Source organism: Bombina bombina, chromosome 5 (genome assembly GCF_027579735.1).
Source record: "Bombina bombina isolate aBomBom1 chromosome 5, aBomBom1.pri, whole genome shotgun sequence".
Classification (NCBI taxonomy): domain Eukaryota; kingdom Metazoa; phylum Chordata; class Amphibia; order Anura; family Bombinatoridae; genus Bombina; species Bombina bombina.
In genome coordinates, this window is record NC_069503.1 from 207,829,538 (window position 1) to 207,848,777 (window position 19,240).

General features: G+C 35.3%; 1 protein-coding gene across 1 annotated transcript in view; it reads right to left on the bottom strand.

The window, feature by feature from the left end:
- ADARB2 (adenosine deaminase RNA specific B2 (inactive)) overlaps positions 1-16,785 on the bottom strand; it is a 422,890-nt gene extending 406,105 nt beyond the window's left edge. The window contains exon 1 of the mRNA XM_053712956.1: positions 16,707-16,785. Within this exon, the coding sequence (XP_053568931.1) occupies positions 16,707-16,782 (76 nt within the window). The 5' untranslated portion in view covers positions 16,783-16,785. The remainder of the gene's footprint in view (positions 1-16,706) is intronic.
- Between the last annotated feature and the right edge of the window lie 2,455 nt (positions 16,786-19,240).

The window sequence follows — 19,240 nt, forward strand, 5'->3', positions numbered from 1 at the left end:
CATCAATATCATGGCACAGACCAAGATCTAGGATCCACTTCTCTAGTGGTTAAAACATACTTTGCCAAAGCAGAAACAAAATAAAACAAAAGAGAGAGTAAGTTACTTTCCTAAGTACCTGGTCTGTGTTGTTTTATTTTTTATTCTTTACCACCATAGCTATCGTATTTGTCTAATTACTATTATTTTAAATATCATTATCAAATTTTAAATAAAATTATCTAATAAAAGTATCTAAATTTTAGAATTTTGGGCTGTAACCAGGATACATAATGCTCTGATATTAGCCATAAATGAGATTAATGTCTTATTAAAACCAGATCTGAACAAAAATAAGGGGAAAAAGATGAATAAGAAGATGAAGACATGTCACATTCAGTTCTATTATGGTTCTAAGTAGAATTTTTTTTTAAGTTTGATGTACTAGTCTCAGAAAACTCTTCATGAAGTACAAACTATTTCTATGTGGAACACATTTAAGTCAGTCTACAATTTTCCCACTCCAGAAGGGGATGATTTTTTGAAGTAGGGAACTTATAGTGTTTTCTACTAGAGTTTTCCTTTTTATGCATTTCTAGTATGTTGTTGTATGAGGTGACCTAGATTAACTCTCATCACATCCTAGATTAATTAACTAAACCTTTATTTTGTAAATTGTTAATACGTTAACATCTTTCCAATGCTTTTTAACTTTTGGTAAGCAGTCTTCATGCTTGATAACTAAAGTCCATAGTGGTGAGAAAACTGCAAACTCCCCCCCCCTACGCTAACACCTAAGGCTCTCACTCTCAAAAGAGCCCGCCATTAACTGTGCAAGAAGTTGCTAATGGGCTTTAAAGGGATAAGAAAGTCAAAATTAAACTTGCATGATTCAGATAGAGCGTGTAATTTTAAGACACTTTTACATTCACTTCTATTTTCAAATGTGCTTTGTTCTCTTGATACCCCATATTGAAAAAGAATTCACACATATCCTACACTAGTGGGGTGGGAGCTAGTTGCTAATTTGTGCCTGCAAACATTTGTCTATTGTGATTGGCTAACTAGATGTGTTCAGCTAGCTGTCAGTAGTGCAATGCTGTTCCTTCAGGAATAATGGAGCAAATTTGATCATATAAGTAAATTGGAAAGTTGTTTAAAATTGTATATTCTATCCAAATCGCGAAAGAAAATGTTGGTGTTTCCTGTCCCTTTAAAGTGATGGTTACAAGCTTAGGGTTCAAACAAAGTTGTCACACGGCTGAAGTAAATTTTTACTATTGATTACTGTTGCTATATTTAACATTTTGGTCCATTTTCTTATCTTCTTGTCTTGCTAGAACAAAGAACATATAAAATGCTTATATACTAATGGATGTTGATACCTTCAAGAATTTTGGATGATTGATTTTGGGTGGTTCCACCCACCAGTTCCTCTGAAGAACCACACCTCAGGCTACATGTGGCCCTTAGTAGCTTCTAATTCATACTTAGCCTTTGCTGTAGATGAAGAATGAATGCCACATTTTACATTCAGAAAGTAAATATTTTATATAATCCAAGATAACACCTGCATTCTTTTTTTAATCAGCTATTCACAAATACACACAGTTTTGCTTTTTGGCATATATTAGTATAGTGTGGCTGTTTTCTAGATTCAAATACAAATATATTTGCCAATCTTTACCATAATGCAAAAGACTCAATGAGCTACACCTCTTTTTTTGCTGAACATTGCTTGAAAAAACTAAATACAAATGTAAATATTGCAGTGCATATTTTGATAAGCTATCATTTTTTTCCTTGACCCAGTCTCAACTGGTAAAAAATAGGTGTAAGCAACTTCATAGTATAGATTAACTTTTTAATCGCAACAATAAGCATTAACTACTGTAGCCTCTGGCAATTTGTAAAATACAATACACATCAAAAAATACCTATCCCTGCAGAATTATGAATGTTTTTTCCTCCTTGCTTCAGATGAAAATCTGCTTGATACAGGCTTAGTTTTGCCAACTCTAGGGAACCAAACACATCACCGTGAAGGAAACATACAAACACCCAGTGGCACTGTTTTTTTTTCTTTTTTCTTTGTTGATTTGTTATTTTTCACAACACAAAATCATGCCCACTTTAATCTGCTAATGAACGCTTGGCAAACATAATATTCCTAGTTACCTGGATATTAATGTAATGCATTCTTTTAATGCATCACTTCTATTGAATTAATTACATTAAGCCAAGCTAGTATTCCTAAATCAAAGGTATATTTTTAAATAAATTGAATTATGTATAATTTTTAGCATTATTTTTTCATCTAGTGTTTGCTTTATGGAAAAAAAAAACACTTTATATACTGAATATTTTATGAGATGAGAATAGTTTTGTCTATTAAATAGATTTCTCATGCCTTATGTTTAAAGGGACAGTATAGTCAAAATTAACCTTTCATGATACAGATAGGGCATGCAATTTTAAAAAACTTTCCAATTTACTTTTATCATTGAATTTGCTTTGTTCTCTTGGTATTCTTTGTTGAAAGCAAAACCAAGGTAGGCTAATATGCTAATTTCTAAGCCCTTGAAGGCTGCTTCTTATCTCAGTGCATTTGGACAGTTTTTCAGAGCTAGACAGTACAAGTCCATGCGTGCCATATATATACCATTGTGCTCACTCCTGTGGATTTACCTATGAGTCAGCACTGATTGGCTAAAATGCAAGGCTATCAAAAAAGATAAAATAAGGGAGCAGTCTGCAGAAGATTAGATACAAGTTAATCACAGTGATGAAAAGTATATTATTATAACTGTGCTGGTTATGCAAACTGGGGAATGAGTAATAAAGGGATTATCTATCTTTTAAAAAAATAACATTTCTGGAGTATACTGTCCCTTTAAGGACTTCAGTGCCAAGTACAATCTTTTACAGTCAAAAATATATTTCTGCTCTCTTATCAATATATTTTCAGTTTATTAGAAGAAATGTGTGTATGAGTTAGTAAGCCCTTTCGAAAAATACACATGCAATATACATGCATTATCTATATTAATAATTTTCTACTTCACAAAATAGAACAAAAGTGTTAAAAGTGCAAAAAATGATTTATTATTAGGCATGACTGCTTTGTGTGTTTGATTGTAGTTTCTTTCAAACAAATTCAGTTCATGATATGCATACAGTTTCCTATCATCTTGAGTTTATTTGAATCCACATTTGCAATCATGAACAAACATTAGGCCTATCATAATTTATTTCCGAATATGTTTTCTAATTTATAAGTTTGATGTGATCAATACTTTAACATTTTTAAAATAAATCAGTCATTTTTCTTTATATATATTAACATTATTTGTAGCTTTTTTTATACAATGTTGCAAAATACTGCAATACTGTGTTCTGTTAAACCCTCCCTGACTGGTTCACAGAGCTGTGTGTGGGTGTTCCGTACAACAAAGAACAGGAAACAATTGGTTATCTGCACATGCACTATAATTCTGGCAGGGTGTTAAAAATCTGCAAATGCTGTAAATCAAAAAGGCAATTTGCAGGAAAAGCTTTCTTAAATAATCTGCTTTTTGGCATCTCTAGATAGCAAGGGGCAAAGGACAAATTGTAAATAAAAATAAGAGATGTTGACTGTCTGTGTCCAGTTAAAATTTGCTACAATATTACTGCACCATTTCTTAACTTTGTTTCTTTGAAAATCTTGGTCAAACTTGCATCTATTATTTTTTTTTATCATAAGCAGGTTGTAAGCAAAATGAAATGATGGATTCCTAAACTGCTCCACAGCAGCGTTGACAGATGATGTCATCTAAAATACCTGATGCACTTGTCACACTGGCAGGAAGGAGTCATTCACTTAATAAAATATGAAAAAAATAACACAAAATCTAAAATAAGCTGCTGAGGAGATTGCTGCAGAAAACCTTAATAGCGCACTACAGCATCAATGCTGAGGAAGGGGATTACTAGGCACTATCTGCAAGGAGATATGAATTCTTACTTGGATCCAGAGAGTCTTACCGTTGTGTTTAAGCAAAATAATATAAAAGATTTAATAAAATGGGAAATTATTTGACAGCTCTAATAAATCACCAGTTTAAAGCATCTAAGTTGTATTCTTATAATTCCCTTAAAAGCTTTCTATTTAGTAATTGTATACTTTCCAGAGGATGTAGTTTCAAATTCAATTATATAATTCAGATCTACTTCTATTAAAAGTTTAGTCTTTTTCTTTTTACTTACTAATATGATTTTTTAACTTTCATTTTTACAGTTTAACTATTTGTATCCAAGTTTATTGAAGTGCGTTGTCCTATTCAATTAACCTAACTAAACAAAAATATGAACCAAATACAAGAAGAATGTGAGCATATCAGTATTTATGGTCTGTATTTGGCATCTTAAAAGGGCAGTAAACACGTTATAATGACAAGACATATCTGTTGTGTTGTTATAGAATAACATATCAGCAACGTTTTAATGTTTTGTTTTTTTAAAACAAATTAACATCCTTTTTACAGCAAATATATTTCCGTAGCCAAACTCCACCTACCATTTGCCTTATTTGGAGGAGCCAATCTGGGCTTTAGTCCAAAGACAACAAGGCTAACCACGGTCATAAAGTTAGTATGTTGTTATCTGCTAAAGTTAATTAGGGACAGATATGTATCAGAGTTAGCCAAAGGAAGACAGCAGGGTACATTTCAAATTCTGAGAATTAGAGACTGATATTGAGATCTAAATTACATGAAAATGGGGCAAAATAATCTGTACAATCAAATTAGTGGTCTCTTACAAACTAAAAGGGATGTTGTTTTTTAAAGGGACATTAAACAACTGAACACAACTACAATAGAATAGTTACTACCCATATTGCTATTATTTTTTCCTCCTGTGACAGCAGCTCTCGTCAAAGCCAGTCACTTATTTTAACTCCTTAAAGATGCTGGTTGGTCAAACATCTTCATACTGGTTGCTAGCATATTGGAACTTCTGTAACAGAAGCGGCACATTACTGGCTTTTTAACAGCTGTATTACATCATACAGAGTGGGAGCTTTACATTTTGCAGCTGCATTATTCATGAGGCATATTTATATATGCTATGCAACTTTTATACAGTATATACTGTAAATTTAAACCTCCCACTTGGTATTGTGTGTGCCAACCTGAAGTGCACAATACAGCTGTATAAGTTAAAAAGATAATTTTAATGTTTATTAACCTCTGTCCGAAGAATATCCAGCCAGCACCTCTAAAGGGTTAAAGTAAGAAAACAGCTTTGAAAAGAGCTACAGGCACAGGATGATAAATAATAGCATTGGGAGTAGTAATAACCATTCTGTTGTAGTTTTGTCCAGCAACTTAATGTCCCTTTAAGCCACAATGCAGGGGAATTTGTCTTTACATAAAAATAACTGAAATTAGGAAATATCAACAAGACCACAGTTTACTCTATATTGATGATATCTATAACACCAAAGCAGTATAGATGTGTAAAAGAGTGGGCATCAGCTGAATCAAAAATATATACATGATTTTAATTAGGTTAAATCAGCCTTTAATGGGATATGAAAGTAAAAAATAAACAAAATTATTCATTCTCTTGGAATCCTTTGTTGAAGACCATTTAGCTCATACTCTGGAGCCTTTCTAAGAATGATCTCCAGCAAAGGATACAAACAGAACAATATCTGGAAATAGATATAAATTGGAAAGTGGTATAAAGTCTCAATGACTTTATTCTGACCAACTGGTCCAATTACCAGCACTGATTGGATGAATTGTTCATACAGTTATACAGTTATTAATCTTTACCCGCGTTACTGCATTTACTGAATCATATTATTTTAAATGTTTCATTATTATTATCAGATCACAGAAGTATGTATAAAATAAGCCCTAAAATGAAAGCTATGTATGGTACATTGCAATATTTAAAGATTTCTCCATTAAAACGTCACTAAGAACTCAGCATGCTTATGGTAATATCTTAAGACTAGCAATCAGACACAAATTACATTTATCATTGTTTTCTAAATTATTTTAAATACAATATATGACAATATTATAATTCTAGAATTGTACATCAAATACGATTATATGCACATATTTTGTATTTTATGTACACTTAAAAATCCACACTTAATTTTGACTTCAGTATTTATAGCCAGCTTTTTATGTAAACAGTAAAAATAAATGTTCACCATTAATTTAAATGTAAATTGATATTCTTTGCAAATGTGTTAAATACTGAGTTACGAAAGGGAAACTGTTTTATACAGATAAAATATTTTAAATTTGAATTTGTTCAATATGTTTATCTTGCTCAGTAATGATTATTAAAAGGACAGTCTAGACCAAAAAAAACTTTCATGATTCAGATAGGGCATGTAATTTGAAACAATTTTCCAATTTACTTTTATCACCATTTTTCTTTGTTCTCTTGGTATTCTTAGTTGAAAGCTTAACTTAGGAGGTTCATATGCTAATTTCTTAGACATTGAAGGCCGCCTCTTAAGAATGCATTTTAACAGGTTTTTCACCACTAGAGGGTGTTAGTTCATGTTTTTCATATAGATAACACTGTGCTCGTGCACGTGAAGTTACCTGGGAGCCATCACTGATTGGCTAAACTGCAAGTCTGTCCAAAGAGCAAATAAAGGGGCAGTCTGCAGAGGCTTAGATACACGATAATCACAGAGGTAAAAAATATATAAATATAACTGTGCTGGTTATGCAAAACTAGGCAATGGGTAAACAAGGGATTATCTATCTTTTAAAACAATAACAATTCAGGTGTAGACTGTCCCTTTAAACATGTTAGAGGTATTTTTTTACAGGGCATTAAGGGTTAAGGAATCCAGTAGGTGACTAGAATCATGTGGTTTTGTCCAAGCCTTTAAAGGTTTGAATAACATAGAAACATATTGATTACTGACTGTTACTATTTGCGATACGCCTGGTGGGAATATAGAAGCACTTGTCAAGGCAGCAGCTTTGAATTTTTTTTAGCATTTCACCTTGATCTTTTTCCTGCAGCCCAACCAATATCTTTTCAAGAGGACAACTCAAAGCCATCGTCATCCAGAGGACATCCAGCCTAAGAAAAGCACAGCTGATATGGTGTCCTCAAGTGTTCCACAAAGTCTAGTTTTATTACTTGCTCAAGTAATACCACCTTACCTATAGTTTTTTTAATATAAATTATCGTGGTGAGATTATTATGTACTGGTTATCTTATGGAATGCCTTATCCTTTTTAATAACAAACCTATACCATTTGAAGTTCACTGTTATAACTATTATTTTTATTTATAATTTTTTTTTTTTTAATAAAGTGTTAACAGATAATGCAGTGCTGGAAAAATAAAATAAAAAACAAGGATCTAATAATGGATGTAGGATGACCCCTCAATGAGGAGATGTAAGGGTTAATGGAAAAGTGAGGTTATCAGGATTGAACATTTGCTGCCCTTAACAAATGGTGTTATTAAAAGGTTTTAACTTTTGAAAGAGTCTTACTGAGTTTGGAACATGAATCTAGGTGTGAGGAAACCAAAAAATAAAAATAAATATTTTTAAGTTTTATGCAAAGCCATTTTAAGTGCTGGTTTTTTCTACAAATTGTGAGAGGTGTTTTTTCCACTGCTGCAGTCAGCACCCTGCTGAAGGAAAGTAAATATAGCTAATTTTGCCCCTTCCTGTTTAGTTTGAAGTTATTGCAAGAGATGTTGGTAGAATGGACTTCTATACAAGCACAAGATAAGTCTTGTATTAATGACTGAAAAGAGATTATGAAAGACGAGCATAGATTGAAAAATTGGATCTGGGGATCTAGGGATCTACCCTTAATGAGATACACAGTTCCCAAAGTAAAAATTGACTTTAAGAGAATCCTTGAGGGGCCTCATAATACTGACAAGGAAACCTATAAACTCTTGCGAGACCAGAGAGTTTTAGAGATTGAAACAGATGTGATAGAATAGAAGTTGTTTAAAATTGTATGTTGTATCTGAATCATGAAAGAAAAGATTTATGTTTTATGTCCCTTGAAGATGGAAACACAGAGCACAGACTTCAGATTAGAACACAGAGAGCAAACTAAATTGTAACATAGAAACCAGACTTCCAATTGGAATATAAATGACAGACGCCAGATTGAAATACAGAGAACAAACTTCAGATTAAAACATAGAGAACAGACTTCAAATGAAACATTAATAATAGACCTCAAATTGCGATAGAGAACAGACCTCAGATTGGAATACAAAGAACAGACTTCAGATTGAAACCTAGAGAACAGACTTCAGATGAAATTTAAAGAATGGATCTCAGATTGCGAAATAGGGAACAGACCTCAGATTGGGATATAGAGAACAGACTTTAGATCGGGATACAGAGAACAGACTTCAGATCAGGGTACAGAGAGCAGACATCAGATTGAAACCTAGAGAACAGACTTCCGATGGAACATAAAGGAAAGACATCAGATTGGAATATAGGGAACAGACCTCAGATTGGGATACAGAGAACAGACTTCGGATTGAAACCTAGAGAACAGACTTCAGATAGAACAAAGAATAGATCTCCAATTGGGATATAGGGAACAGACCTCAGATTGGGATATAAAGAACAGACTTCAGATTAGGGTACAGAGAGAAGACTTCAGATTGAAACTAGAGAACAGACTTCAGATGGAACATAAAGGAAAGACATCAGATTGGAATATAGGGAACAGACGTCAGATTGGGATATAGAGAACAGACTTCAGATTGGGATACAGAGAACAGAATTTGGACTGAAACCTAGAGAACAGGCTTCAGATTGGGATACAGAGAACAGACTTCGGATTGAAACCTAGAGAACAGACTTCAGAAGGAACATAAAGGAAAGACCTCAGATTGGGATACAGAGATTCAGAGAACAGACTTCAGATTGAAAGCTAGAGAACAGACTTCAGATGGAACATAAAGAGACCTCAGATTGGAATATAGAGAACAGACTTCAGATTGAAACCTAGAGAACAGACTTCAGATTGGGATACAGAGAAGAGACTTCAGATTGAAACCTAGAGAACAGACTTCAGATAGAACATAAAGGAAATACATCAGTTTGGAATATAAGGAACAGACCTCAGATTGGGATATAGAGAACATACTTCAGATTGGGATACAGAGAAGAGACTTCAGATTGAAACCTAGAGAACAGACTTCAGATAGAACATAAAGCAAATACATCAGATTGGAACATAGGGAACAGACCTCAGATTGGGATATAGAGAACATACTTCAGATTGGGAGCTAGAGAACAGAGTTCAGAGGGAACATAAAGAGACCTCAGATTGGAATATAGAAAACAGGCTTCAGAGTGTAATATATCAGCCAATAACTATGCATCATGTAGAAGGATCAGGGTTCTGCACTCCCTCTTATCTAGGGGGATCTAAAAAGCCATACATTTTAGACTTAAATTTGAGGAAAAGTATGCAAAATAAATAATGAAAAGTGTATTACAAAGTTTTTTCACTGTGTATAATTAAACATTTAGGACAGGATTACACAATTAATAATGCTTGGTGTGTTATCTTTTGCATTACCATTCACAACAAATAATTTACAATCAGGCATTAAAAGCGAATGGTAATATTTTATCTGAAGTATATTATTGTGGTCTAATTCTCATTGTGCTCATATTAAAAGAGGTGCATTAAAGGGCCATCACCTAAATTACAAGGTGTGCGGTACGGCTATACCACTGAAAAATTGGCTATGGCGCGCTGAATATGCAGGTCTTCCGTATTACAAGTTACGGCGGTACAGCTATACCGCTAGTGTTTTAGCCTTTACGCAACTCTCCATTCTGCACTCAAAAATGACTTTTGAGTGCAGGATTTTCATTGCACCCGTATTACAGGTTGTGCAGTCCGGCTATAACGCTAGCGTTATAGTCTATACCGCTGTGATTCATTCCGCTATCTGAGACCAGTAGTTATGGATTCTGCGAAACAAAAATCGGCATCTTCAATCTTCTTACTTCGCTCCTCCACCGCGGAGCATCCTTCCGGCACAACGACTTCCCGACGAATGAGGTTCCTTTAAATGACGTCATCCAAGATGGCGTCCGTCGAATTCCGATTGGCTGATAGGATTCTATCAGCCAATCGGAATTAAGGTAGAAAAATCTGATTGGCTGATTGAATCAGCCAATCAGATTCAAGTTCAATCTGATTGGCTGATTGTTTCAGCCAATCGGATTGAACTTGAATCTGATTGGCTGATTGAATCAGCCAATCAGATTTTTCTAACTTTATTCCGATTGGCTGATATAATCCTATCAGCCAATCGGAATTCGGCGGACGCCATCTTGGATGACGTCATTTAAAGGTACCTCATTCGTCGGGAAGTCGTCGGCCGGGATGGATGCTCCGCGGTGGCGGAGCGAAGAAAGAAGATTGAAGATGCCGCTTCATGGAAGATGCTGCCAGAAGGAAGAAGACTTTGCTGCCGCTTGGAGGAAGACGTCGCCGGGAGGAAGAATTCTTCTTTGCCGCTTGGAGGAAGACATCGCCGGAGGAAGAATTCTTCTTTGCCGCTTGGAGCAAGACATCGCCTGGATCGGATGAGGAGTTCGGCCCGGTGTGGTGAAGACAAGGTAGGGAGATCTTCAGGGGGGTAGTGTTAGGCTTTTTTAAGGGGGGTTTGGGTGGGTTTAGAATAGGGGTATGTGGGTGGTGGGTTGTAATGGGGGGGGGTATTGTATATGTTTTTAAATGCAAAAGAGCTGAATTCTTTGGGGCATGCCCCACAAAAGGCCCTTTTAAGGGCTGGTAAGGTAAAGAGCTTTGAACTTTTTTTAATTTAGAATAGGGCAGGGAATTTTTTTTATTTTGGGGGGCTTTATTATTTTATTAGGCGGCTTAGAATAGGTGTAATTAGCTTAAAAATCTTGTAATCTTTTTTTTTTTTTTGTAATTTAGTTTAGTTAATTTAATTGTATTTTTAGATAGATATTTGTAGTTTATTTAATTTATTGATAGTGTAGGTGTATTTGTAACTTAGGTTAGGATTTATTTTACAGGTAATTGGGTAATTATTTTAACTAGGTAGATATTAAATAGTTAATAACTATTTAATAGCTATTATACCTAGTTAAAATAATTAACAATTTACCTGTAAAATAAATATTAACCCTAACATAGCTACAATGTAATTATTAATTATATTGTAGCTATCTTAGGGTTAATTTTATAGGTAAGTATTTAGATTTAAATAGGAATATTTTAGTTTATAATATGAATTAGATTAATTTAATATAAATTTAGTTAGGGGTGTTAGGGTTAGATAGAGTTAATATAGTTAATATAAATACTATAGTAACTATATTAACTATATTAACCCTAATATAATTAGGGTTAATATAGTTAAAATATATAATGTAATAACTATATTAACTATTATATACTTAGGGTTAATATAGATAATATAGCTGGCGGCGGGGTAGGTAGATTAAATTAGGGGTTAATAATTTTAATAGAGATGGCGGCGGTGTAAGGGGCTTACATTAGGGGTTAATAATATTAATATAGCTGGCGGCGGTATAGGGGGATTAGATTAGGGGTTAATAATTTTTATATAGGTGGCGGCGGTGTAAGGGGTCAGATTAGGGGATAGATAAGGTAGATGGCGGCGGTTTTAGGGGCTCACAGTAGGGGGTTAGTTTATGTAGATGGCGGCGGGGTCCGGGAGCGGCGGTTTAGGGGTTAATAAATTTATTAGGGATTTCGGGGGGGGGGGTCTCGGTTGACAGGTAGATAGACATTGCGCATGCGTTAGGTGTTAGGTTTTATTTAGCAGATCGCGGTTGACAGGTATATAGACATTGCGCATGCGTTAGGTGTTAGGTTTATTTTCTAGCTAGTTTAGGGAGTTACGGGGCTCCAATAGTCAGCGTAAGGCTTCTTACGGCTGCTTTTTGTGGCGAGGTGAAAATGGAGTAAGATTTCTCCATTTTCGCCACGTAAGTCCTTACGCTGCATATTGGATACCAAACTGCGCTGGTTTGGTATACCTGCCTATGGCCCAAAAAACTACAGGCGACAGCAGAAATATACGCGCGTAACTTCTAGGTTACGCCGTATATGTGATACCAAACCAGCGTAAATATTGGCGTTGCCGGCTTTTGCGGGCAACGATTTTTATCGGATCGACCCCCTGGAGTACAAACTGCAGAAAAAACAGACAATTGAATGTATTTTGTATTTATCCCCCCCCCCCAATGTAGCTCCATTTTGTTTCTTCTATTTTCATTTGTAAGTTAGAAGTCTGTATAAAGACATTAATTTTATTACACTTAAAAAAAAAGAAGGAAAGAAAAGAAAGATATAAATGTATATTAAGTTTAGCATATAGCCCTAGTTTTCAAACCTGTCATAAGGCCTCCCTAACTGGCCAGAATTTGAGGATATCTGAACTAGAACACAGGTGAAATAATTTGAAAATGCAAATCAGCCAATTGGAATACAAGGATACCTCAATATAAAAGGGGTACCTCACATTCAAAATTCAGTGTGCGGCTGGTGAGTCCATGAAGTGGACCTCCATATTGACCACCGCCGAGATGAAGGTAAGAAAATGGACCACCACCGGGATGAAGAAGGACCATTGCCGGGATGAACATTGAGGGCTGTCGCCATCATCTTTAGTGAGTACCATGTTAGGGTTTAGTGTTAGGTTTTTATTTAGTTTTTGGGTTTGTTTCTGTTTTTGAAGATTATGGTCTTTTTTTCCCTCTGAGCCACAGAAGAGCTAAATGACCTTTTAAGGGCAATGCCCAGCCAAATGCCCATTTTAGGGCACTTTTTAAAATATATTTTTTTTTTGTAGGGGTGGGGGGTTATGTAAGAAGGGTAAGTTTTTATTTTCACAAAAAGAGCTTGATCACTTTAGGGCAATGCCCTACAAAAGGCCCTTTTAAGGGCTTTTTATAGTTTAGTTTTTAAATAGGGTTTTTTATTTTAGGGTGGGTATTTTTGTTTTGTTTTTTAGAATAGGCTTAGCTCTTTTTTATTTTTGTTAATTATTGTAATGGTAGTGTTTGTTATTTTTTGTAATGTTAGGTGTTTTTTTAAAGTAATTTAGTGTTTTTTTTTAAGTAACAAGTTTTTTTTCATAGTAATAGTAGTTTATTTTTTTTATTTTTTAAAAAAGGTAAAATTAGATTTTTTTACTTTCACAGGTAAAGTTAGGGGGTGTTAGGTTAGGGGGTTTAGATGTTAGTGAATTATTTTCTGTTGGGGGGCTGGTGGTTTAGGGGTTAATAGTGTAGTGGGTTACTTTACATTGGGGGCTGGCGGGTGTAGTGGGGACTTTGCAGTGGGCTATGAGGCACTGAGGCAGTTTAAGTGTTATTAGAGTAGGGGCTTATGGCGATTCTGTTTCGTGCACGAGTAGTGTGGTTATTTCCACTTGTTTTTCTCCAATGATTTCTATTGGGGAATAGGTTATTGCGTGCGTGATAGTGTAAGTTTGGCTTTCTGCGCTCGTCAGGTTAGCGCTGGAGCGATACAATTTTACTTTCAACTCATAATACCAGTGCAACCCCACGAGCGCAAAAGGATTACTGCTAGCGCAGTTACCACTCTAACAAAACTGATAATTAGTGCTCCACTTCTAATCTAGCCCACTATAGCCTAAAACTTGAAATTATTTTACAATTAAATTTCAAAATACAAAGTTAAAATTGTACTAGGCCAAGTAGGATAAACCAGGGTGTTCCTTGGGCATGTCTGACGTTTTCTCACAGTTCTCATAATATTCTCTGAACATGTTACCCTGCAGACCTCACTGCTTTGTCTTGCTTAATTTAAAAATAAAAAAAATATATAATGCACTTATTGCACTAATATGTGAATATATATGTGAAAAAAACTAGGTGTACAATTGTAGATAGAAGGAAACATACTCTATAAACAGATACAGTTGATTTGTATGTGTTTCACAAAAATGTTGTTATCAGTGTTGGGTTCTCCCTGTCACATTTGGACTCATCCTGTGAAATTTTGCATTCCAAATTGCTTCATTAGTTTCTATAGGAGGCAGAGTGCCAGTCATTTAGGGCTCATTTCCATTGAGCCACGTTTGGGTTTTTGCGATGTCGTAAAACAAAAAACCGATGTTGGAAGCCATTACACTTATAGACAATTTATGATGCTTTATTTTCCATTATTATCGAAGAATTTTGTGGCCCATAGAAATTAAAAGAAGCCAAAAAGCGCACATTTACACCATTGAAAGCGCAAACAGTAAAAACACTGTCGGGAGCTTACGGTCAAGTCTCAAACATTACGGCATGCTCAACTAGCTGTAAAAGAGGATAAATAAGCTTTTTGAGGCCTCTTTTAACATTTTCAAACAATACAAGTGTTTCACTATATAAATGTATTGTTATTTTACGCAAAAAGAGCAACTGTACGCATTGCACATAATATTTAAATGGAAACCTGGAACTAAAATGGAGATGTAAACTACTTTTAGCTGATGGCCACTTCAATAGAGTTTCAGGCTTAGCCTCTTTTTAGAGAATTCAGTAAGATTTGCCCATGTTAAGATTGTAAAGAAATGTCATGCCATGCCAGCGAATTTGAGATAACTGATAATAGAATTTAGATTCTATCCCACAGAGCAGTTTTGCAAAAATATGCACTTTTTGTTAGTTTCAGATTCAAAATAATCAGCTTATATTTAACATGTTATTGAAAAATAAAAACATAATACATATATAAATAATAACATTTAACAATTTCTAAACATTTATTTCATTTCCATTAGATAGATAGATGATTGATAGATAGATAGATAGATTGATTGATTAAAGAGAGATAGATAGATAGATAGATAGATAGATAGATAGATAGATAGATGATTGATAGATAGATAGATAGATAGATAGATTAAAGAGAGATAGATAGATGATAGATAGATAGATAGATAGATGATAGATAGACAGACAGATAGAAATACAAACAGACAGATATATTTATGTAGGCCATTTTTGTGTGTAATGTCCCTTTTACAGGTGGTAGTACACAGAATGTTCCACTTATGTCTAAGAAGTTTAAAGATATAAAGGGATCTTCCCAAGTAATTTGTTAAACATTTTAAATGGAATACATTTGCATGTGTAAGCAATTTATAGACCTTTATATGTATTGGAAGGAACTGTAGCTATGACTTTAGTCTTAGCTAAGTTTAGACAACATAAAGGTTCAAGCTAAATTTAGGGATTTTGTTAATTTAACTGGAGATGCTTTCCAAATGTATTAAAATGAAATGAAATTGCTGACCATTAAGTAACATTATACTGTAAAACCACCACCTATACTTAAAATTTCAATACTATAGTAATGGCTATATAAAAGCCTTGTAATCAAGGGACAGCAATGTAAATCAACCTCCTAGTGGGGTGCGAGAGTAAGAGCCACAAAGCTTATTTCTGTAGTAACTTTGAATACAATGAACCCTAATCAGCTCTTTGCATGAGCAAAACTTTTGTTCTTTTAACATTTTCTGGGAAGGACATATTTGGTGGATTCAACATCATATCACACCATAAGTACAATCACACCGTTATGGACTCTTTCAGTAACACCCATGAATTTCATCATTTGTCTCATGCAGACTGTGTATGTCCCATTTAACTGACCCCACCTTGTACCTTTTTTAAAGGGACTTCAAAGAAATGTTATATATATATATGGCATATATCAGCAATTAAGCATTTCCAAAAATCTAAAATAAATGGATCTCACCTCTGCACTAAAAATGAATCATTGTTTAGTATATTATTGGGTCAGGAATCTTATGCTAATATGTTAATGTTGAACAGTTGTTTAAACTTGCATATAACCATACAAGTCAGTTAGATGGGACATACACAATCTTAAAGGGACATGAAACTCAAAAAAATGTCTCATGATTTAGAAAGAGCATGTCATTTTAAACATACCATATCTAGATAGGCTCAGTAGCTTCTGATTGGTGTCTGTACATAGATGCCTCGTGTGGTTGGCTCACCCATGTGCATTAATATTTCTTCAGCAAAGGATATTTGATGAATTAATCAAATTAAATAATAGAAGTAAATTGGAATAATGTTTAAAATGGTATTCTTTATCTGAATCATGAAAGAAAATGTTTGGGTTTCATGTCCCTTTAAGCATGAGACAAATGATGAAATGCAGGGGTGATACTGAGAGAGTCCATAACAGTATGCTTGCATTTATGGTGTGATATGATGCTGAATCCACCAGATGTGTCCTTCCTATATAATGTTAAAAGGACAAAATATAAACACATAGTTAAAGATAACTGCAGGGCAGAAATGTACTACTGGGAGCTAGCTGAACACATCTGGTGAGCCAATGACAAGAGGCATATGTGTGTAGCCACTAAGCAGCAGCTATCTCCCAGTAGTGCACTGCTGCTCTTGAGCCTACATAGGTTTGCTTTCAACAAAAGATACAAATAAAAGGAAGCAAATTTGATAACACAAGTAAATTGCACATTCTTTCTGAACCATAAAAGCTTTCATTTGATCTTTTTTAATGCTCTTATAAATGATGGGAAATGGGGGGCAAAATGAACTATAACAGTACATAGAAATTCTTAAAAATGGTTAAGCATTCAATTTTAATTTTGTTTAAGTTAATTAATAAATTACTTACTTAAATTGTCTTCATCATCCACACTGCTTGAGCCTGGGCTTATATACTTGAATGGCACTATCAAAGACGATAGCATGCTTATTTTTTCTAGAAAAAAAATACATAAAGAAAATTCAGTATAACATGTAATCTAATGCATTATTTTTATTTCAAACGTATTATTATACATTTTGTCACAAAATCAAAGCATTGTTTTTATTACCATTTTATAGTACATACATTTTAAGTCAATTCATTTTGACTATAATGTTTCCATTTTCCCTTCTTTTTACTATGTAATACACCCTTTAACCATTCCTCAGCACATCACTCTTCAAATGCATTAGCTGAAAAAGCACAAAAGAAAAGACATTTGAATGATACCGGTTCTTTGAAACTGCTGTCCAAAGCACTTAATGAAGCAAAAAGGGAAGCTACTTTTCCTGGGAGAAACTGCATGTTACTGCTAGAAGCGGAGATAAATTTAGGACACTATAGTCATACAGGGGATTAGCTAAGGTCAGAAAATGATTCATGGACCTTGATGCCTGCAACTTTATCACAGAGAGAGACAGTTCATGAAAAAGTGCTATTTTGGTACCCAAGTGATGCTGACGGAGCCACCTGGCGCACCACTGCTTTCATCTCACAGTTTCACTTGTGAATTAGAAAACAGATAGAAATTTCTGGTTATTGTATGTTTTGTATGGTGGAGAAATTCTACAGGACATATCTTCAGTGGTAACAGAAAATCTTTTAATTTTCTGTCTTATCAAGGCTAATTTCTCTGTTCTCTTTAACTATAATCAAATTTAAAGTACTCATTACAACATACAGTATCCCACAAAAGTGAGTACACCCCTCACATTTTTGTAAATATTTTATTATAACTTTTCATGTGACTACACTGAAGAAATGTCACTTTGCTACAATGTAAAGTAGAGAGTGTACAGCCTGCATAACAGTGTAAATTTGCTGTCCCCTTAAAATAACTCAACACAGAGCCATTAATGTCTAAACCAGGGGTCAGCAACCTTCGGCTCCCAGATGTTTTGGAACTACATTTCCCACGATGCTGAGACACTCTTTAGGCTATCTGAGCATCATGGGAAATGTAGTTACAAAACATCTGGGAGCCGAAGGTTGCTGACCCCTGGTCTAAACCATTAGTAACAAAAGTGAGTACACCCCTAAGTGGAAATGTCCAAATTGGGCCCAATTAGTCATTTCCCTCCCCTGTGTCATGTGACTCATTAGTGTTACAAGGCTCAGGTGTGAATGGAGAGCAGGTGTGTTAAATTTGGTGTTATCGCTCTCACACTCTCTCATACTGGTCACTAAAAGTTCAACATGGCACCTCATGGCAAAGAACTCTCTGAGGATCTGAAAAAAAGAATTGTTGCTCTACATAAAGATGGCCTAGGCTATAAGAAGATTGCCAAGACCCTGAAACTGAGCTGCAGCACGGTGGGCAACACCATACAGCGGTTTCACAGGACAGTTTCCACTCAGAACAGGCCTCGCCATGGTCGACCAAAGAAGTTGAGTGCACATGCTCAGCGTCATATCCAGAGGTTGTCTTTGGGAAATAGGTGGGGGGTCAGCCTGTCAGTGCTCAGACCCTAATGCCGCACACTGCATCAAATTGGTCTGCATGGCTGTCGTCCCAGAAGGAAGCCTCTTCTAAAGATGATGCACAAGAAGCCCACACACAGTTTACTGAAGACAAACAGACTAAGGACATGGATTACTGGAACCATGTCCTGTGGTCCGATGAGTCCAAGATAAACTTATTTGGTTCAGATGGTGAGGAGTACAAAGGCAAGTGTGTCTTGCCTACAGTAAAGCATGGTGGTGGGAGTGTCATGGTCTGGGCCTGCATGAGTGCTGCTGGCACTGGGAAGCTACAGTTCATTGAGGGAACCATGAATGCCAACATGTACTGTGACATACTGAAGCAGAGCATGGTCCCCTTCTTTTGGAGAATGGGCCGCAGGGCAGTATTCCAACATGATAACGACCCTAAACACACCTCCAAGACGACCACTGCCTTGCTATAGAAGCTGAGGGTAAAGGTGATGGACTGGCCAAGCATGTCTCCAGACCTAAACCCTATTAAGCATCTGTGGGCATCCTCAAACGGAAGGTGGGGGAGTGCAAGGTCTTTAACATCCACCAGCTCTGTGATGTCATCATGGAGGAGTGGAAGAGGACTTCAGTGGCAACCTGTGAAGCAATGGTGAACTCCATGCCCATGAGGGTTAAGACAGTGCTGGAAAATAATGGTGGCCACAAAAAATATTGACACTTTGGGCCCAATTTGGATACTTCCACTTAGGGGTGTACTCACTTTTGTTGCAAACCGTTTAGACATTAATGGCTGTGTGTTGAGTTATTTTGATGGGACAGCAAATTTACACTTTTATACAGGGTGTACATTCATTACTTTATATTGTAGCAAAGTGTCATTTCTTCAGTGTTGTCACATGAAAAGATATGATAAAATATCTACAAAAATGTGAGGGGTGTACCCACTTTTGTGGGATACTGTATAT